The sequence below is a fragment of the Podarcis melisellensis genome, assembly GCF_964234715.1.
Source record: "Podarcis melisellensis genome assembly, chromosome: 15".
Taxonomy (NCBI): domain Eukaryota; kingdom Metazoa; phylum Chordata; class Lepidosauria; order Squamata; family Lacertidae; genus Podarcis; species Podarcis melisellensis.
This window is the reverse complement of record NC_138532.1, coordinates 32,865,994-32,888,848: the sequence shown is the minus strand read 5'-3', so window position 1 is coordinate 32,888,848 and position 22,855 is coordinate 32,865,994. Positions and strand designations below refer to the sequence as shown.

Sequence of the window (22,855 nt, the reverse complement as noted above, 5' to 3'; positions counted from 1 at the left end):
GAGATGGGATGCTGGACTAGAAAGGCTTTTGGTCTAGATCTAGCAGGGATACTCTTGATGTTCTTATATTCTGGCTGCACCTACCAGGCCAATAGGTACTTCTGTCCTGGAGCACATAGGCTGGCATGGACTCAGTATGACTGGGTGTGCATATAAAGCTACACTTACTGCACTGGACCAGGAAGTTTGTGAGTTGACTGATTTCAACTCATATCCTTAAATGCATGTGAAAAAAGCTTGCACAGGTAAGCGCTTTTTTAAAGACCTCATTCCTGCAGGGGAAAGCAAAGCCCTGCAGTTGGGATGGCACTGCAAGGGGGAAAAAACCTCCCTCCCATTCCCTAACACCACTGACAGGTGGACCCTTCCCCCTTCCCATAAGCCAGCTCCTTCTGGCGATGAGTTTCCAACACTCCTCTTTCCTGAAAACAAGAGCCTGTTTTGGGGCAGGGCAGCTCTTCATTCCTTCCCTTCCCGTCAAATTTTAACTTGCACCCAGTAACAGGATGCTTATCATTCTTATAACCACAGGTGTTATTTGTACGGGCTAGTGTACAGATCAACACCCTTAGATTAGATTTGCCTCGGTGATAAAGCACATGCTTTGCTTGCAGAAGGTCCCAGTTTAACCTCTTGCATCTCCAGCTAGGGCCAGGAAGGATCTCTGTTTGAAAACCTGGAGATCCACTGCCAATCAGTGTGCACAATATTGAGCTAGAAGGACCTTGGGATAAGGCAGCGTCCTATGTTCCTGTGATTTCGCTTCCAGCGTTGATGCCCTTGTAGTTTTTCCAAGCTTTGGCATCAGGAAATGCTTCTTAAAGTCTAGATTTGTGTTTTAAAAAATAGCATAAAAAATCATGAATTGGGTTCCACAATGCACCTTGGGGGCCAGCTGGATTAACCATGTGTGTTAGGGAGAGCAGGGTAGGTTCTTCATCTTGCCCCATTGGCAGGTGAACTATGTGATACAGTGAAGCAGGAAAGGGTTTTTGTCATGGTGGAGCCACATCGTCACTTCTTTACCCAAGCTTTTTGGGAAGTTTGAGGGACAGCACTATTCGCTGTCCGAGTTTGCTGTCTGTTAAATTATTATGTCTGAGTTTGCAATTTGCATTTGACTTTTAAAACTGTTTTTATAGTAATTGGTACGTCTGACCTGGATAGCGTGATTTGCTTTATATTCGTTTTATGCTGCAACCCACTCTGGGATCACTCAGAATCAAGGGAGGGCTTATAAATCAAATCAAATCAAATAAACAAGTGTATAGCTTTAGGCACTTATCTATTTTTTAGCCCCCCAATTTCCCAGTTGAGCTCACTGGGGGAGTCCTTGGGCCAGTCAGTCTCTCTTAGCCTTCTCTTTCTTTCAGAGAAGTGGTTGTTTCCTCTCTTTTTTCGGGTGGGTGAGGGGAGGAAAACCCATGTATGTGCACCCCCTTGACCCACCTTGGAGGAATGGCATAATTCATGACTTGGTTGCAGCTAAAGCCAGGAAATAAATGTGTTCATTCAAAGAAAAGAACGTCATGAATTTATGATTGAAGATTTTATCTTTCATTGGAACAGAGTTTGTGAATTTTAGATAATTTGTTTGATTTCTCACACATACTACTTAGGCCTTTCCTTCTGACAAGCCTCAGGCCCCCCAATCCCTTAAATAGCCCTGATTTGGGCTGACAGTTACAAGCTTGAAAAGGCTGGAGAAAACTAGTCCCAACCCCACAACTAGCTTTCTGGGGTCTTTCCCAGGTCTGCTACCAAAGATCCCTTTAGCTGAAAAATCTAATACCTTATCAATGCCTTTTAGTGAGTCAGGCAATTGCCCCATCTAGCTCTACTTTGGTGGGCAGCGGCTGCCCAGCGGCTAAGTCTTTTTAGCTAGGTGCATTTTGAACCTGGGACCTCATGCATGCGCAGCCTGTGGTCTACCATAGGATCTGGCATAGTGATGATGTCATGCGGTAGATTTCCCCCACGCCTCCTGTTGACAGCCAGAGATGGGAGGGGTGGGGAAATGCTCAGCCCAATGTCATCACCTTGTGTCACATACTGTTAGTACGGGAGCCATTACCAGGAAAAGAAGGGGGTGAGGGTGAGCGAGAAAAACATGAAATAGTGGCAGCTCTCTCTCAATAAATGCAACCATTTGCAGAGAAGTGGCACAAAGACAACATTTAGCAAAGGTGTGTTATGTCAGTGGATTTTACAGAGAACCTGGTAACGGAGGGAGACAGGATGACAATAACTGTCTCAGTGTTGTTTGGGCTCCTGAAGAGTTTTGCACCAACCCTTCTGTTAATGAAGATCAATAGCCATCCTCTCCCCATCCCCAACAGTTTTGCTTTGCGCTTTGGCATCTTAAAATATGTTACACATTTCTGATTATTTTACATTCTATGAATCTGTTTGGTCCGGAAGCAGAGGGCAAGAGTTTACTGTGGCACAATTAGGCCTGATAATTGTGGGGTGGATACTTATGTGTCTGACTTGGGGAATCTGCAGAGAGGGCTGGACCAGATTTCCCTTGACCATAAATTCTGCTGAGAATTCAGAGTTTTGAAAGCGGCAAAACTTCTCACTTGCATTCATTCAAGTTTTATCGAATGAGTGCAGAGTCATTGAATCACTACAATGAAAATGAACTACTTTGATAAAAACACACTCAAGGATGGTACAGCAAAAGACAGCTGTTTCTGCTATGCCAGGAACACCACGTTTTCCAAGTTCCGCATACTTAAGATACAAAAACCTATTTCACTGATACCCAATGAATCAGAGCGGGCCCAAGAGGTTTGGGCGCCTGAGTTAAAACATCAAAATGGACCATCCCACACACTAATAAACACAGGGCGCAATTCATGGGGATGCTCTCCTGCGTTGGCCCATGGAAAGAGATGGCAATGGGAACCATATATTGTATGGGGCCAGCACAGGCAAACATAACCACTGGATCATACTGTCCCAACTTCCACTCTGCCACTTCTCTCTGACACTGTCCATTCAAAGAATAATTGGCTTAAGAGGTGAAAGCCAAATGGACCTCTTCAACCACCAGATGAAGGAAGTCCTGTTGACAGGGCCTCCCATCTACCAAGAACAGACATGGAAAGGAAAGCCAGTGGCTAATGCCTCACTCACCTCTTTGCCTTCCCTGGATGCTGCGCAACGCCAAGATGTTCTGCTCGTCCGACAGGAACTGCTTCATCTTGTGGAATGGTTCCTTGCCTCTCACCGTGAGCTTGTTCCAAGGCTTGGGCCGAGCCAGGATCTCGCTGACGGAGCCTTGCGAGAGCCCCAAGACATAGTGTCCAAAGATCCGCTGTCCAATATTGTGCTTGATCAACTGCTCTTTGACCTGACGTGCAATTTCGGCCGTGTCAATCTCCTCGCCTTCCGAGGCGCTGCCAGTGCTTTCGGACTGGCTGGGGGACGGGGCCATGCCGTTGACATCCGGGCTTTGTTGCAAGGGGCTTTGGGAAGATATGGAGTTTGTGCTGTAGGGACCTGCTGAAAAAATCATGCTTGTGCTTCCTGCTTCCTGCATTGCCTTGGAGTAGAAGGACTGCATAAGCTGGCGCTGGAGGAGAGAGTTTAGTGCAAATTTTCCTGTAGAAGCCAGGGGTAAGCCGGAGCTTGCCAAGGATGAGCTGAAAAAGTCTTGACTTAAACCCGTTGGTGAGAACTGATGTGTACCATTAGTATTGGAAGCCTGCTCCCCTGCATTGCGGGGCAACTGAGGAGGAGGGGAGGCCGGCAAGGTTGCAGGACGCTGACTCTCAGGCTGGTCTTTCCCTTTTCTCCTGGCTGACCCTACAAGGAAGGTCAAACATAATGCATTATGGGGGATCAAAAAGGAGGGGGAAAAACCAAGACCAAAATGCAGAGTTTGCCCCACAAAAGGGAAAAAAGTGCAGGTTGTGTTTTGCTTTTTATTTTTTTTTAAATAAGGGCCAATGAAGAAGGTGGTTTGGGTTTTTGTTTTTGTTTTGTTTTTTGTTTCTTTAAATTTTAATAAGCCAAACAAGGCCCCCAAGACAAACAACATGCATTTCATGTTTGCACCTTTCTTGTATGTTGCAGCCTGGAGAATCCCCCTTTCACACATTAACATTTGAACAATGACATGAAGTGCAGTTATACAATTTTTAAAAAAATAATAGTAATTTCATTGACACAGGAAAAAATATATATTCCCTTTAGTATCCCCTCTCCCATTCAAGTTGTCTTGTCCCCAAAACAGACCTTTGTTGAACCCAAATGCAGCAAACATTTATAAATGCCAGATGAAACTCGGATTGGAGAAATCATTGCTCAAATAATGCCAAAGAATAGTTGAGACGCTACTGGGAAAATGCAACAACCACCTGGGTGCCCAATTTATACAGTTGTCACCAGCTGCGAAAACCCAAACTAAAGAAGCACCTGGAAATTCCACAAATCCACTGAGCCCACCCATATATATATATATATATATATATTTAGGCATGTGCAACATCCCCTGCCTCTGAGAAAAGCAAACAAGAAAAGGAAATGCACCACCTCTGGAAATAAAAGAACAGGGATTCAAACTGACATGCTAGCTAAGTATATGAGACAGGCTCACTTTTGGAATCCACTTTAATTTATGTTTGGGGAAGGGTGGGGGAAATTAGCACCAATGTCAGGTTTGTGACCAAAATGGAAGACAGACTCCAACGCTGCTCCTCACAACATTCGGAAACATTTCTCCTTCCTAACACTTTGGACCGTCTCCGAGGTCTCGAAGTCTTATTCTATTATCTACAGTATAAAGGGTGCAGGGAGGCGGCGGCGGGGAGATGAAACACGATTCAAAGTTCTTGCTCTCCATTACTCTTTCTGTCATGCAGCACAAGGCTTGGGCTCAGGCCCCCTTCCCCATTCTCACCCTCGAATCAGCAAACAAAGACTCGCAGCCTGAGAAACACGTTTGTTTTCCCCCCCACCCTCCACCCCCGCCAATCCACTTACCGCTCAGGTCACTGTTTGTGATACGGAGCGTGGCGTTCTCCGATTGTAGCAGGCGGTTCTTTTCCAGCAGCAGGACTTCCAGCGGTTTGGATGCAGCATCCTATGGAGAGACGGAAGAAGGGTTAGGCGCCAGAGAGCCTGAGAATTGCACCTCAGGGTGGAGTTCACGAGGGCGCTGATGTGGCTCGGCCAGCAACCTAGAATTTGTCATCTGCATTTTGGCACATCTGCTACGACTCCCTAGTCTATGGTCGCGAAACTGCTTGGTGTTCTGGTGCAGGCTGCTTATCAGCTCCAGAGATGTATTTTTAAGTGCTCCATTAATCATTTTCCTTTCTTTTTTTTTACACCTGTTTGCCTTCAGACGCAGCACTATCGCGGTGTATCTTCCCTGAAACACTGCGTCTCGGCGCTATGGAGAAAATGGACAAATTAAATCAGTCACAAACACCGACCCTTCCCCTTTCCCCACACACGACTCTCAATCATCGAAACCCACTGGAAATAATAAAACGCCTGGCACACAGGGAAGCGGCTTCAACTTTGCACTAAAGATGCCAGAATCCAATTTGTAACCTTTGATCCTACAAGATTAATATGTGACGACACCACAGGCTTGGGATGCTTCCCTCCCACCCCCACCCCCCACTACCCAAAGGTTTCTTTGTTCAATGTAGTTCAATTGTGCATTTGAAGGAGGTCTGAAAACGGGAAAATTGTCTCATTGTGAATTTCCCTTTGAAGATCCAGATGGAAAACATTCTTCCTATGTGATGACACCTCCTAACTGGAGGTTCAGGCGGGGCCCCTTCCAGGCCAATGCCTCCTGTCCAGGGGGAAGGATCCAAACCAACCACGCCTGTAGTCAGCGAAAGCTGAGCTCTCAGGCTTGCTTCCTTTAGGCCTCTTCTGTCGTCCCCCCCCCCCCCCGTTCCTTGTGCTCCTGCTGTGTGACATTGGCTTGTTCTTTGTCTCCTCTCTTGTTCCGTTGCTTATTAGCTGAGCTGTGGGCACATGTTTGGTCTTTCCCCTGCCCACTGCACCCCCCCTCCTTCTGTGATTCCCAGTGTGGTTCCCTTTTGGGGCAGTTGGGGTTGGCATCGGAGGAGGGCCAGTGAATTTGGGGTCCTCTCTTCCTGTGTGGGAGGGTATTTTTGAGGCGCTTCGGCGCATCCTGCAAAGAACCGTGATCAAGCAGGAGACCATTTTGAGTGGATTTGATGGTTTGTCTGGCTTTGTTTTTCTCGCTGGCAGGGCCACAGCAATCCCCCGCCCCCAAACGGTGGTCAGTCATCAGCTCCTGGGAGTCACAAGTGGATCCGCTGCAGGTAAATGCAGTTGACCCATAATGGGTTTTGCAAGGGCATAAGGCTTTTGTGCCAAAGCGGGAACATTTCTGGGTTAATTAGGGTGGGCCCATTCAGCCTTCCAAACTGCATCAAGGGCATATGGGAAAGAGGCAGTGAAAGGCTTGTCAGAAGACACAGGAAAAGGCTGCTTAGCCTCCACAGCCAGTGATGGAGAGGCTTGGACTTGAACAGGCAGCTCCTCAAGCAGCCATTGTGGAACCCCCTTGGGATTTAGCCAAAATTGCTGGGAAAAAACTCAACAGCAAATAATTTAGAGCAAGACTGGGCTACCCACTCCTACTCAGACAGCTCTCCTTCCTTCTGCTGGGAAGGGAAGAAAAGGCTTCAATATCCCATAGGAGCAATGTATGTATTCCATTTGGATCTGGCAAATTTAGGATTCGAGTTAACACTTCAATAGGCACTTCAAGAATCAGTATGGTGTAGTGAGGAATGTGTTGGCCATAGACCAGGGAGATCTGGGTTTATATCCCCACATAGTGGATATGATAGCTGCATTTTCACACACTTGTGGAGACAGAAGAGAATTGCATCTTGCAGCCCTGGTAGATTTTGTTGACTGACTATTGACACTTCGCTTCCAGATTTTTCAGCTCTATGTCATGGTCCCCATTTTCCACCCTGAATAAAATCATATCTGTTCATTTTCTCCCTTCTGAACTATTAAATGTTTGTATTATTGAACATCTTCATCATCTGTCACTATCTGCAGCTCACTTTAAAATATAGCAATACGCACAGACCTTTTGCTCAGGAATTACTATAATTCCTTCATAAGGCAGCAGCTAATCACCTCTATCATCACATCAAAAGTGGTTTACAATAGAAATAAAAATAATTTTAAAAAGCAAGCAATGGAATAATTAAAGCAGCCACCATAACAAGCACATCTGATTAATAAAACAGAGCAGGCAGTTAAAAGAACAAGTGAAAAAAGAACAGCAGCCATGAACCACTCATTAAAACCCCTGGTCTAAGATAAAAAGGTATAACTTGTCCTCTGAAAGACAAAAGAGCTGGTGTCAAACGCTTGCAATGCTGACTCTCTTTAGCTCGTTCTGTTATTTCATTTTTTCTCACCATCAACTTGAGAGTTAGAGGGTTTAAGTGCTGGAAATGCAAACTGGCAGGCATGCTCAAGACCACACACACAGTTAATTCCCTGACTGAGCAAGGTTTGAACCCGGATCTTCCACGTCAAAGTTCTTTACCCAAAAAAGCCCCATGGACTTTTAATGTGTCAGACACAACGTTTCTCAATCCAAGCTGGCATTCAGAAGTGACCTCCCCACCCTCAGCTCTGCTCGCCCAGAAATCCAAAAGCAGTCCTGTTACCTGTGTGCTGGAGCCATCAGAGGGTGCAAACTCCATGGACTTCAAGATGCTGCAAAGTGGTAGAATAAAGAGTTATTTTCTCTTCTGTCCTTTCATAACAGCTCCTCTAATAAGCATTAACATTGTAATTTTCAGCTCTCCAGGAACACCCTAAGTGATAACTTTAACAACTTTTCTTGGGAGTAATATAATCTGATAATGAATATAGAATAACTATTCACACTAGTTATCAGAGAAGAACATTTTCTCAAATGCCCTCTAAATCACTGCACAACGCAGTCCCACCAGGCCCGTTTCAAGCATAAATTTAAAGGTTAATAAGGATATAACATTTTAAACTGTCAGAAACAATATAAATGTGTGTGTGACGCTTGAAGGGAAATGGGGGGAGGCTTATAACAAAGGAGCAAAAACAGGGAATCGTCATCATGGTCATAATAATGCCCATGAAATGCGAAAAATGAAAACATGCAAAATTTATCAGCTCACATATCAAGGAAAACGAGCACAAATTATTTGCATGACCCAACACAGACTTAAAAAACAGAGGAGACTCTGTTTTGCATTTTAATAATCAAGCATTCCACAGTGATAGAACCCAAGAATTGCTTGGTATTTCTTAAGCTCTATGAAGCGCCTGGGAATCACAAAGACATTCCCTTTGTATTTTACTCTCCAAGTCCTCAATAAGTGACTCAACAAAAGCAAACCATTCAATTGGCCAGCCTGGTGTGTTGGCCTGTCAAGGCTGCTGGGAAAGTCAAAACTGTGCAGTTAGGCCAATGGTTTTCAAAACTGCCCACTGCAGAAAAAAACTCTCCATTTAGTTTGCATATTTATCATTATTATTATTTTACAAATTTATGAACTGATTCACTGCCCGAAGCCTTTGAAACATTGTACAAGAAGGCAAAAATGAGATAAAATACAAGTCCGACAAACAATAAAAGCATTCTTACAAACCCTAAAAACAACAAAACAATTTCTACAGCTATAAATAACAATCTATAAATGAATGGGTCACACACCAGGGAAAGAGTTCTTACACAAAAATGCCTTCAGAAGGCGCTGGGCACCTGCTTAATTTCAGCTGGTTACTAATTCCAGAGGGCTGGAGCGGTAACACTAGAAGCCCGGTTTCCAGTACAAACTAGACACCCCTCTGGGACACGTGGTAGTCTCTGCAGTGCGTAAGCAAACTTCCCAAACTAACATGCAATTGGAAGGTAGTTATTCTTTGGTTTTGGCACTTTAAGTGCTCCAGAGTCATTTCAAAAAAGACAGCAATATGCATATTTTGTGAGCAAAAATACTTTTAAAATGTGAATATCTGTAGGCCTTTAAAAAACAATCACAGAATGATGAGGAAATGGGACAGTGGACTGGACTGGAAAGAGACAGATCTGTTCATCCGTAGCCTTGGGACATGTTCTTGGGTTGGTGGATAAGCATCAAGGAGGCTCACTTGACTTACAAGCTTTTGAGGAGGCAAATGATTTCCGGAAAAGAGATAAAGGTGTGGGGAAAGCTGCATTTATTTAAATTTCTGTGCATGAATTGCAGTAAACAGGATGCTGAACTATATCTTTGGTCTGATTCAATAGGATTTCTCTTATGAAAACCATTAATCCACAAAGGAATTAAAGACCTTGGACAAAGTTCAGGGCACTCACAGCTCCTAGATTTTTTGGGTGGTAGTGAAGCAACATGTTTGAAGCCACAAACATGTCCACAACCAACATGCATGAGATGTATTCTTCTCTCAGTTTTAGCGAGTTGGTTCTTAGCTTGAAATCATTGTATTTTTTCCACCCAGAAAAAAACGTATTGCTGATTTCAACTATATACACACATATATATACTTACTTCAATTCTTTCTTAACCTCGTCATAGTCAGCTTGCACCTTCAATTTTTCTTCCAGTTGCTTAAAAGAAAAAGTGCAGCATTATTTTGATTAGATTAAAATTCTTCAACCTGACAAGTCAGACCCAACAAAAACGACAGACAGGATCAGACTGGTGGGTGGGATGGCCCCATTCTCTGGAGAGGAGGCAGAAGACTGTTTGGGACCCTGCCTGTCATCACCTGTGGGATGTGTTATCCCTATGAGAGGAATGACCTTCCTCTTGAGCCAGCAAAAATGATGCCCACCAAGGCAGAAAGAGGAGATACCTACAGTCTGATGTGATCAGGCCATTTAGGCGCCAAGTGCCCCCCATCTCATTGCAACAGTTGTGGGAAGAAATTAGCATAGCAATTGTCTGGAAGAACCCAGCAAAATGCAAAGCAGAACAAAAGGTTCAAGCTGTGAGACAATCTGGAGGAACTAATATCTGGCTCCAACTATCGACTTGGTTCGTTTTCAGACAAAATAAAAGGCATGTTTCTAATGTCACGCAAGGTCTAAAAATACACCCTCTGGGAGCTTGCAAAATGATGCACTAACAGGAGTGGAGTTGGTGGGGGGAGACTCCCATGCAGTAGCTCAGGAAAAGGCATCTTATCAAGAAGCCAATCTAAGTTTATTAACCTACTCACTGGGTACAAAGAAAGAACAAGAAAAAGCAGCCAAGAAGCAAAAACGGTTCCTCTTCCAGGTCCTACCCTTAAGGCCTTTATTAAATGATTATATAATATTTTCAGATGGCCTGCATTCAAAACAGAAAGCTGCATCCCTTTCTTCTTAACCCTTTTCCCCAAGATAAATGTACCGGTTTTGATTCTTGCTACTGAACCAGGACAGCCACGTTAACAGTGCACAACCAAAGATACACAGACAGGAAAGGCTCAGTTTCTCCCTCCCTCCCCTGCCATCCTGTGCCACTACCAGACAGGGTTGACAACACTGGGTGAGAAAGATCAGTGGTTTGATTCATTGTAAGGCAGTTCTCTCTGGCAGGACCCACAGCTCAGGGCTGCAGCATGTGTTGTGTTTGCAGACATTTTCAGAAGCAACAACCACAATTATCATAACAGGGCCAGTTTCAAATCATAAAGACGGGCTTCGTAATGCACACCACCACCCATAACTTTTGCTTTGCTTCCCGATCAGCGATGGTGAGACAAGGAGGCCAGAGTGAGCACCCTGAGAGCTGGCAACACTTGTTTGCTGAGCAAAGCAGTGATGCTCAGAATACGAACCTGTGGGCAGCACCCAAATTCCTGGACAGGGGAGAGAATGGAATCCATATGAACTGGTGCGGTGAAGTGCTTAACAGTTGTGGACAAGGACTGGGGGACATCAAGATTCAAATCCCTACTAAGCCATGAAGCCTCCTGGGTGACTTTGGCCACTCGTTATCTCTCAACCTATCCTATGTCAATGGGGTTGTTGTGAGGATATAATGGGAAGAGGGAGAACCAAGAACTGTGTGTGCTGCCTTGAGCTCACTGGAGGAGAGGCGGAATATAAACGTAATAGAAACAAAGGCTTGCTCATTCTTATGCCAAATGTTGTTTTCTCTTGCTTCAGCCAGACTTACAACAAAATGGATCTGAATTTTGAACATGAGTAAGTAGGAATCACTGTGGCAAGTCCACTGAGAAATTGTCATTTGTGTTGGAGGATGTTAAAAGTTAAAAACAAACACATTGCAGGGCCGGAAGGAGCTTGGTAACACAGCACCGGGGGGAAAGAATGCCCCTTACAACAGCACCACAGGCATACATTGATCACCAGTCATGATGCCCACATACTACCTATGGGATCAGAGGTGCCATGTCTCTGTGAACCAGAAGTAGGAGAGGGCTACTGTCTTCCCACAGGCATCTGATTGGCCACCTTGGGAAATAGGAGATAGGCGTTTGGGCTGATCCAGCAGGGCTCTTAGACTGATGCAACTTGTCTGTGCCTCTGGTCCCACCCCAAAAGAAAGATGGAGCAGAGAGCCCTGGGGGACCTTACTTTGAGTGTGCTGTTCTTGGCGGTCAGCTGCTGCTCAAGCTGAGAGATCTGGCTGGTGGAGTTTTCCCGGAGCTTGGTGAGGCTGCCTTGGAGTCTCTGCACATCTTCTACCAGCTGAGCGATTTCACGCTCTTTTGCAGCCAGTTCTACTTCCAAGCTGGATCTTGTCAGCACCTCGATGGCCTGCTCCTAAAAGACAAGGGGGGGGGGTGAAGTGAGAAAGGGGTAGCGAGATAGAGAGAAATCACACCCTGGCAAAATAGCAGGCCTAAAAACACCTGTAGTTCATCCAGAAATGATGGCAGAGGCAAGAGATTAAAGGGCAGGTATCAGAGACAGGCAACTCAGAAAAGTCTATCCACCCCCCACCCCCCCGTTTAACTTTGGTTGCTTCTGAAAGGTATGAAAACATGTCTGTTGAAAGGGGTGACAAAAATATTTCCAACTTAATAGGTCAGATTACTGTAATCTTCTCTACATGGGGCTGCCCTTGAAGCAAGTCTGAAAACTTCTACTGATCTAAAATCATTGACCAGAACTTGGGAAAATGAAATATATTTCCATTTCTGTTGGCTATCTATTTGTTTCCGGGCTTGATTTAAGAGCTGCCAATGATTTTTAAAGCTCCAAACATCCTGGGACCAAGATACCTTAAGAACCATCTTCACCTGTATGAATCTGCCCAAAATTTAAGGTTGGCGTGGTCTAGGAACTTAATTTTCTAAAATAAATAAATACAACCATGCAGATTCAGCTTTTGCATGAATTTTCACAACTACAGAAAGTGAAGAGCTGACTAGAAAAGCAACATGCCGCGTCTTTGCACACCATCTAGCACATTGCAACAATGCAAATAATTCTGATAGACGTTGCACTAAAAGAACTTCGGGGTCTTCAGTCCCTGATTCAGGCACAGTCCCTGGCTTATTCCCGCTTTGAAATCTACAGGCTAGACAAAGCAAAGCTCCAAATGAGCAATCCCTACCTTATAGCTCCCCTATGAAAAAGGCAAGGTTGCTAAGCCTCCCTTCAATGTCCCTGCTCCAAACCCGACACAACAAGCAGCTGTACTTGAAGGCATCGCAAGGGAAAGGTGATTCCCAAGAAACACAATTCTGGCGGCTGCTGAAAACCTCAGCTCTGCCTGGCAGCAAAGTGCAAGAAGCTGAGTTGGAGGTGTTTCAGAAAAGGGCAAAACCCAGTGCACATATACTGCCTCTTACCACATCGGGTGCTTTCTGGATCTGGGTAGCTAGCTGGAGAGATTTGTTAGCGGATGAGAGCTGCTCCCTCAGGGATTCGGCTTCTCTTTGAGCTACCTCTGCTCTCTGAAAGAAATGAAAAGGGTATATATATACTGTATATATATATTTTTGTAAAAAATATTTTGGGGGGAGGGGGGCCGCAGGGTGTAGGGGGGAAGAGAATGTACATTTGATTTAACAACTGGCAATTATTGCACGAACATTCATCAATTCATGCCCGACTGAGTATAATTGATTTTCCTAAACACTCAACCTAATAAACGATGGGGGGAGGGAGAGCCTCAGAATGTGATGGATTTTTATTTTAAACAGTACAAGGAAGAAATAATTGAGCGATTATGACAGCAATTTAACGCTAGGAGCAAGGAATCCCCTGCTGACACAAATGCTGCGGCCCACTGAATTTCCCAGGCTGGATGAATGCAAGTGGAAATGGAACCCTTTGATTCAATTGCCTTCTATACTCCCAGCCAAAGCAGGCTGTGCTGCAAGATTCCTCATGGGAATAATTCTCACGAGTAAATGCTGAATTAAGAGATCCTTGGCCTGCTTTGCCTGAAACAAGCACAATGTTTTTTTGACAAGCCTCTTTTCTCCATTGCTATTTCTCTCTCCTGCCCACACAGACAGGGTGAAGCTTGCAAGCTAGGGAAAGATGTTTAATTCAGGGGAAGCCAATGCACTGCTCTAGAGGTATTTGGAGTCCAAGCTGCACCAGCCCCAGCCAAGATGACATGAGAAGTAGCACACGATTTGGAGGGCTATTCCTGTTTTAGTCAATGAAAACATTGATCATCCAGCATAACTGTAGTTATATTGGTGCCCCATAACAAATGTACAATAGGCAGCTCATAAAACAGATGCTACAATTAAAATACAATACGAACAATGAAACAATAGTTATTAAGAACAAACACACACACAAAATTAAATCCCATGTTATATTTTTATCCTGCCCCTCCTCCTAAGGAACTACTGCCAAACACATTTCTCCTTTTCCTCCAAGGAAACCACAGTGGCACATTTCATCCTCACATTAGTGTTGTGTCATAGGTTTGGCTAAGACAACAGAATGTTCACCAGAATGTGTGCAAGGCAAGTGAAACTCTGCTTGCTAGGCTTTGAATCAGACAAAATAGTAAAGTGGAATGGGCGGGGGTTCTTCAGATGTTGTAGGACTACAATTCTCATCATCCCTAGCCCTTGGTCATGCAGGCTGAGGCTGATGGGAGTTGCAGTGCTACAACTCTGATAAGCATGACACTTCAAGGCTGTATTTAGAATCCAACCGACAATACTGGCTTAAAAAAAAACCTTACCTGATTTGCCCTTTCAAGGTCTGTCATGATAATCTCAATTTCATCAGACCTGGAAGAAAACAAGAAATAGGATACATTAATCAATGATCAAGTCAAATTACTGGTCAGCTGTGGGTAGCTTTGCACTCCAGTGTTTGATTTTTTCTCTCCCCCCCCCCCCACAGTATGCTACATCTCTGCAATATATTTGTAACACAGCAGGGTTAAGTACAAACACACTGATTTCAAACTGATTTTTAGGGTAGTCACTCCATACCCCTGATCATCCTAACTCATCACAGTTTTCAATGGAATATTAACAGATAAAACTTTCTCCAGTTTCAGACCCTTAATAAACCCCGTTTCAATGTAGAACATGAATTTTGACATGCTGGTTCCTTGTAGCATGGTAACACCATGAATGGTAAGGAAGGGTTTTCAAGTTGCTACCATGTGATCAGATGGGCCAAGTAGACTTGAACATAAAACAGTACACTGGGAACTCCCATTCAGAAACTACTCTTTCAAATGTGAGTCTATGGGGGAGAATGTATTCTTGTCACCTCTTCAAAACTGCAAGAGTGACTCTTGATTATGTGCTAATTTATATACTGTGGCATGGCTGGTTATGTTATCCCCCTGCCCCCAAAAGTGGGCAAGGAGGCTACATCAAAAAGACAAAGCCAATTATGTGCAACACCCTTAATATACTCTTAATGTGACTCCATAAATGTCTGGTGTCCGTAACAGCATAAGTATCTTCTTGATTCCATCTCTTCTATGTGACTGACTTAATATTCCCAAATTTGGTATAGATAGCCATAGTCAATCAAATATATAAATGGTTGCACAGGTTGTGTGTGCACACACACATTCAAAATTTCACATTTCTTCATGGTGGTGGGAAGGGTTTCTCTGTGGCTACATAGTTCATAGAAATGTCTATCTCTGCTAATTCTATAGCACTTTTTAAATGGTAGGTCCTAGAGTAAACTGCACTGCAAAGACATCCTAATCCTATTTAAAGTTGCTCAGAAATTCGATGAGGAATTGAGGGGAGGAATGACTTTTCACGCTATAAACTTTGTGTTGGGCTTGCAGCTTCTATCTCAAGAACTCAGGCAGGTGATAAATATTTTAATTAAAGCATTTAAACCAACAACAAACCTCTAATTTATTGGTGCATGGTAACAGCTTTTCAAACGGTGCTGAACCGCTGAGCCTACAGAAAAGCAACCATCTGAACCATCTCTGGACCTTGTTTCATTTCCAGTGCTGAACACAGCAAAAGCACTACTGAAGTCTTCTGCTAACACGCACTTCCAGAAGAACTTTACAAAAGACTACCCAGACAGAACTAGCCCAGAATTCCCAATTCCACAAAAGTGAATAAAGGTAATTGCCATCCATTACTATTTGCTCCCAGCAGCCAAGTATTGAGGTACGCTGGCTCTGAACACGGATGTTCCATTTAGGGATCTTGTCTTGTAACCATTGACTGCCAGTTACGAATGTGTGTAATGCAGAATTCATTGTGATGTAGTGATGGTCATGGGCTGAGATGCTACACAAGACAATTTAGTGATAAATACACGGGGAAGAATATAGGTCTATCAATAGCTATTAGTCATGATGGTGAAATGGTCTCTCCATGTTTAGAGGCCATCAACAACAATAACGACATGAGTCGGAGTACCATTTTCTAGGGAACAATAGCAGCAGTGGGCTATTGCCTTCAGCTTATGGGCATCTTGAAGGCATAAGTTTAGGTGCTGGTGGAAAGAAGATGCTGGACTAGATAGAATTTTGGTCCAATCTGCAGAGATCTTCTTAATCCTATTCTAACATAATCTAAAGTACCAAACATCACACACCTTGAGCCAGGGAGTTCTATTAGGCAGAATCTTCTCTGTCCAGAACTTACTGCCAGCCTACATACAAAGAGTTCACTTAACATATGCAACACGTTGGTCACCTGCCAGTTCTGCTTGTGGCACTTCCTAGGCATGAAAGGCTTGTTGTACCTTCCTTTTTCACATGCGGGAGGACCAAAAACCCACAGAGAATATATATTTGAAATTTACTGCGGAGGCAAACGTTTCTGTTTTATTAGCTGGACAGGGTAACGTTTTTTGGCAAGGGGAAAAAAGTAACATTTTCCCCGTTGCTGTTTTCTTCTTTTTATTGCACTGAGTAACTGTTAATATGAAGCCACAAGGGCTCGTTAAAATGCGCTGCTAAATTTTTTATTACAACCTCTTGCAAATAATAAAAAAACCCCTACAGTTCCTCCTATTGATATTGGGGAACTGTACAATTCACTTAAATAAAAGAACGGCATTGCATCCCTGACTTAACAATGGCAAAGAAAATAGTGGAAGGGATAGAGAAGATTGGGGTGCAATAGCTAGTTCCGGTCTCCCAAGGAGGCTCAAGATGTTCCTTTCTCAGACCGGCAGCTAGGGCTGCGCAGGAGATTTTGCAGAAAATGCCCCCCCCCGCATGCCTGCCTGTCACTGCTTGCCCACTGCTGCCCAAGAACAGGGTGGGTGGGGCTCACAGCAGAGGAGGAAGTGGCTTACAAGTGCAGGAAATAGATCTGCCACACCTGCCCACTGTCTGGAGCCTGCCACCTCGTGGGCAGGGCAGCCCTGCCAGCTGCGCAGTAAGCTGATTTTGCAACAGAGGGGAGGTTCGGAGGCAGTTTCTGATACCGTACCGTAGAGGAGCCTAAAGAATACAAAAGGAGGGAGGGAGAAAATTCCAGAGGGCACAAGCAAGCTCTTAAATGAAGGGCTGGCACCTAAGACAATCAATTATTTGATCCAGCTTAAATATTCAATGAATCACAAGGATGGTGATGATCAGAGTATGAGCCATTTTGCAAAACTCCTTCTAAAAAGTCTCACATTTTAATAGCTACTGTTACTTTGTTTTGTTTCTGGTTTACATCCAATAAATAAAAAAGTACATGGAGGTTGACCCTGCCATTCCTGGATAAAAGCCAGGGACTACAGCGAGTTCTATGAATGCTTTGCATTTTACCTAACCTTGCTAAAAGTAATAATACTACGCTTTTTAAAGTTAATTCCAGTGTTTTATAATAGCAGCTATGCTAATGAAACAATCTGTTTTGTTATGTTGATAATGTTAAAACATTTTTCTGCTTGAGCAAATCTTGGGGGGGGGGGTTGTTTTGTTAATATTAATAATAACAATAATTTACACCCAATCATTTTTTAAGATTATTATGAGCTCTGGTGAACAAATTAAGGTTCACATGAGCATCTCTGAAGTCCAACTGCATAGCTTCTCAAAATTGTTAAGCAAAGTAGACATCCATAGCAGATCTTTTAGGTGAAGGAGAGTTCATTTCTCTTGTTTCAATTTGACTTTCTCTCCTTTGCTATTAATGGGGGCTGGTGGAAGAGTTAAACTGGAAAGAGAAACTTTTTATGTCCAACTGGTACAGATTTATCGGCTGGACTTTTATGGAAAACCTTCAGTAAACCTTAAATAATTAAGGAACAGACAGGAAGCTATTAGGCTGCTCCAAAAATTCTGTGCAACTGTGTCCTTCAAGAGCCAGCTACGTTACAAAGTAAACCATAAACTTAGGACCTTAACAAAGGGGGTGGGGATATTCTCTTGTTCACTCTGTGAAGAGAGTGTGTGTGCAGAGAGGGGGAAAGAGAGAATGAGTGTATTTTTGTGTGTGTTTAGCAGGGGTGGCGTTTCTTTAGAATGAAGGAATCGGAGAACTACAATTTTTGGTGTTTGAAAGACTTTACAGGAGCGGTGCATTAGGATTATGTTCAAGTGTGGCTTAAGAAGCTACTGTTCAAGAAATTGTAATGATAAAGTCCCACACTAAGTCAAGTTCTTTCTTCCCAGGAATATTAAGACAACAAAATGGATGAACACTATCCAACATGTAAACATTTTGCATCTTGGCACCGTTGCAAAGGGAAAACCAAGTCAATCATGTTTTTAAAGATACCTGAAAAGAATACAGTGGTACCTTGGGTTAAAAACTTAATTCGTTCTGGAGGTCTTTTCTTAACCTGAAACTGTTCTTAACCTGAGTTACCACTTTAGCTAATGGGGCCTCCTGCTGCCGCCGCTGCGCGATTTCTGTTCTCATCCTGAAACAAAGTTCTTAACCCGAGGTACTATTTCTGGGTTAGCGGAGTTTGTAACCTGAAGCGTTTGTAACCCAAGGTACCACTGTACACATTCTTCAAACAAATCCAGTGTGTAAAAATGGGTATGAACATGTTTATATATTTTGCTAGGCACGTGCAGTTCACTTTCATTCATTTGCATTCTGAATACTCATTGTCATAAAATGTTGTCAACTTGGACAAGGTGGTAACAGGTGAAAACAATTACTGTAGATAACCTATGTGCAACGCCCTTTGAGACAGGGTTAACCTTACATAAAATAGTAGAAAATCTATCTATCTATCTATCTATCTATCTATCTATCTATCTATCTATCTATCTATCCCTCCCTCCCTCCCTCCCTCCCTTGAATGGCTTTATACACTCCAGCAGAAAAGGGGAACCAACTGACAGTCCAGAGGAATAATGCAAACCCCCAAGCTGTGGAATGCCATCTTGAAGTGATGTGTGAGAGGACTTCCATGTTACACTACCTTGGGATTTGGTATGCAATATACCCTCTTTTGCTCCAGCACACAGTGTTCCATAATCGTGAAGCCCTCACTGCCAGGTGGCACCAGATTTAATGCAAAGCCTGATGGTGCAACAACCAAACCACACTTCTGACCTTTGGATCACTATCTGGAGAACTGAATGGCCCTTGAGAACAAATGCTGGCCAAACTTGCTCTACAGAATTGGCTGTCAAAATATCCCAGAGAAGGAAGGACATGGACAAGTTTCACTAAAAATTATCTTGTCCACCACTACTGAAGTGTACAGTTGGGTACACTCAATTCTCACGGGGTGACAAAAGCAAATAAATTGAAAACCATTCCTGCCAAGATGAAAAACAAACTGGCAAGCTGTGATCCAGTATTCCTCCTCTCAGGCCCCCATTATATTTTAGAATGCAACAAGGCAACAAAAATGAGAGCTGATTTTCACCAAATTCTACAACTTCATTTTCAGTAGGTTCTCTTCTCCACTCCAGACACTGCTGTTTTAGTACTGCTGGTCCACAAACAGCAAATCCCCTTCTCCTTACTTTCAACACAGAGTGAGTCAGGAAAAATATATAGAGAGAATGACCCTCAGTTTGGCCTTGGGCAGCCCAGCAGTGTGTTAATTTTCCATGTTCAATAAAACAGCATGTAGACAGCAGCAAATATACAGGTGATATTCAAGAATGTGATCTAAAGAATGATCAAAAGCTGTTGTTCAAGGCTCTCATTTTCAGCAGGGAAAGAATCACAATAACCAACAACAACCACCTCCAAATTATGGCTCAGAGAATTAAGCCCTGTGTTTCGCAATTCATTTTGTGCCTGCCATATACATGTCAGAAGCCTTTGATCATGTAACAAATGAAGCAATTCTAAACCAAGTAAGAAGATTCAGGAGTTCTTCTCATATAGAGGGCAGTCCAAAATTCAGCTTAAAATGAGTTACATTGGAATGTACCTATGTGTTGCCTTGATGGACTTCTCAGTTAAACTCAGGCAGGTTTAGGCCAAAGGACCTAGGCGATATTATGCTAACTAGGGTGACCACTCAATTAAAGAGTAAATTAATAGGATGAGTTTTAGTTTCCTATGAGCAAACAATAGTTCTGAAACAAAACTCTTATTTACCTTGTTTTTAGGTGATGTACACATGAGATTTAGCAGACACTGTTTTAGAAGAGATACCTTCATTTGTGTGTGTGAGAGAAGGGGGTAAGCTCTCTTTACAGATGGTGCTTACCACCTATATTTTTTGTAAATACTTGAATTACAAATAATATTTGCTTTTTAAAAGTCTATTACCCAGTTATTCAAGGTAATATTTTTTAGTTGTTCAATGTTTTAAAAAGTAGACTATTCCCTAACTGATTAAACATTGCAGTACTATTGCTGATGGAATGAAAGGATTTTTGAATCTAGGAAGTCCCCTGAATCAGGCAATGAAAACTGCATTCTTTTCTCTCTCTCTATTCCAATATACTCTCAATAATCGCCAAATTATAACAATATCGATTAATTCCCAAATTATACAATTATCATAGTGCCAATCATCTTCCAATTAATACATTTTAGTTAAAGTGGCTCCCTGCATGATGGTTTGGGTGCATTTCTGATCTTATATCACTGTGTTCCATAATCTTAAGTAATGTCAGTTACATTTCAGTTACAATAATAATCTCCTAGTCAACAGCTACATAATTAATGATTTCCATTCGTCATGGTACAATATATAAATTTATAAAGCTTCAAATGAGGAACTCAAACTATTATTTCTAGTCTGCCCTGTGTGTGAAAACTGTTCTATCCAGGGAGATTCCTTCTGTCCATATATGGACTGCATTCATTTCAAGGAGACTGACATGACATAAGCTTACTTGGACTGGAGGCCTCTTCTTCATATGCAGTGAGTGTTACCTTCATGCAACGAAGTGGGTTCTAGTCGCAAAAGATGCTGCTGCAATCAATTCATGGGTCTTTAAAGGAGAACCATGGGGAACTGACTTTTTGGCAGCTCATATGAAGGGAGACTCCTCAGTAGGCAAGTGGAGCCAGGGAGGGGGTGTGGGGAGAAGGCATGAAATATTGTCTCCGGCCCCTGCTCTCTTAACTGCAGCTCCATTATGTCTGCTCCAGCCCCTAGCAGCATCAGGCCTGCCAGAGGAATCTTTACTATTTTTATGATTCGCCATAAACCTGCTGAAATAACATACCTCGTTCTTGTAATAAGCAGAGACCTTTCATGCAAAATTTAAAAGCTGCTGATCTAATGCCTGTTAACCTGCGAACTGGTCACTCTTCGGAAGCCCTTTCTTAAGCCTCGCCCATGATACACCTACAGCGCACAGAGCTCTGTAAAGGAAAAGGCTGCATCCCACTAAAAGAGGAAAACAGAGATTTGCTTCCTTGCTAGCATTTGCAGAAAACAGAGACATCTTTAAGTTGAACGAGCATTTGGTACCAACAGTGAGGCTGCCCTTGGCTGAATATTGCAGCAAGAAGTTCTATAGAATATTCTGGTTAGGGATTGCCACACTGCTTAAGTCAAACTCTGCTGCACCTGCTGGACACTTCAGCACTCGGCAGGAGAGTAAATCCTGCGCAGTCACAATGTAATGGATGGCTTTTGTACCCTCCGGGGGGGGGCAGTAATAAACACTGCCTATAAGGTTGCAATTTAAGATTTGAAAGTATGCTGCCAATAGCTTGCAAAATGTCACTTAGAGAGCTAAGCTTAGGTGTTGCGTGCAAACACAGTCTGTTTGATCTGAATTGATGACACTTGGTGGTCACTGATGGAAGGAAGAAGTTGGGCTAGATGGACCTTTGATCTGATCTAGAAGGGCCCTCATTTTTCCAGATATGTGCTTCCTGAAAACTAAAGTATTCCACTAGGCTGCAAAGAATCTAAGAAGCACCACCAAAATAGAGCCTTCTATTTGCAACGAAATCAAGGGAGGTCAGCCGGGTGTGTCCTCCAACCACCGTTTACTATTATATGGCTCACTTGTAAGGAGCAAGGATACCCTTGTGCTAATTTGATGGCAGGATTGGGACCCCTAAGTCGCTTCTAGAGCCAGAAAAGGTCTCCCTTATTTATATCCATCTCCAGGGCTCTGCAAGCATGTGCTAAAGGAAACCCTTAATAATAGCACCTTTAATGCTCAAAAGCAATTGGGCCAAATTGTGATGCCATAACACGAAGTCTCTGTTATCTCCAAGCTCCATTCCAGCAATAAAAAAGAGCGCTTACTTCGCCCCAGAGAACAATGTGATTCTATTGATGCAGTACTTAGGCACGGATGTGCCAGCATGCAGACACAGTTTACAGTGCAACTGCAGTTTCCTTCTGCTTTTGCCATAAGAGGCAAGTCTGAAAGAGTAAGCATTGAGATGCCAGGTGCTGTATTAACCTCCATGTCAACGACCTCCTATTATGGGGCTTAGTCACAAACTGGCCAGGTGAGCCATCTCTTGTCACTTGTGAAGTGTTATGAAGCAGGGGCCAGACGTTCTAGCCCTTCACAGGTGTACACATTATCCCACTCGGCTCTGCTCAGGCGGCTTTGATTTTCATTTCTGTATTAGAATATGTGGTGAGGCTAAGGTAAAGGATGCTGCCAAACCAGCATGCAGTGGGGCAAAGTCAGACACTGTGTGTGTGTGTGTGTGTGTGTGTGAGAGAGAGAGAGAGAGAGAGAGAGAGAGAGAGAGAGAGAGAGAGAGAGAAAGAACACTAACTGTAGAGACCTATATAATTCAAGCTTCCTATTATCTAGTCCCAATGTATGATCCATCCCCCAGTTCAGACTCTGATCAGATCAAAGGTTTGGGTGTTTTAATGCTTCCCTTGTCCCTACTTGAAATTGCACCCCCACTTTCAATGCTGCAGTTGGCTTCAGTGGAGAAGACAAAATATACCAAATCTCTCCCCACCCTGTGAGACAAGTAACAGCTGTGTGTGATCTCAGCTGGAGAAACTGAGTAGCAGAAAAAGATTAAGTACCCCTCACCCCCACCATGT

At 43.3% G+C, this 22,855-nt stretch overlaps 1 protein-coding gene across 8 annotated transcripts in view; it reads right to left on the bottom strand.

Moving 5' to 3' along the window:
• The window catches only part of CUX1 (cut like homeobox 1), a 266,716-nt gene that overhangs the window by 88,172 nt on the left and 155,689 nt on the right, over positions 1 to 22,855 (bottom strand). For 7 of the 8 annotated variants that reach the window (XM_081890139.1, XM_081890140.1, XM_081890135.1 and 4 more), the window contains exons 9-15: positions 14,187 to 14,235; positions 12,826 to 12,930; positions 11,603 to 11,791; positions 9,564 to 9,622; positions 7,698 to 7,746; positions 4,993 to 5,092; positions 3,142 to 3,813 (exon numbers count right to left, since the gene is read on the bottom strand). In XM_081890139.1, the coding sequence (XP_081746265.1) occupies positions 3,142 to 3,813; positions 4,993 to 5,092; positions 7,698 to 7,746; positions 9,564 to 9,622; positions 11,603 to 11,791; positions 12,826 to 12,930; positions 14,187 to 14,235 (1,223 nt within the window). The remainder of the gene's footprint in view (positions 1 to 3,141; positions 3,814 to 4,992; positions 5,093 to 7,697; positions 7,747 to 9,563; positions 9,623 to 11,602; positions 11,792 to 12,825; positions 12,931 to 14,186; positions 14,236 to 22,855) is intronic. The other variant, XM_081890141.1, reaches the window with a different exon arrangement.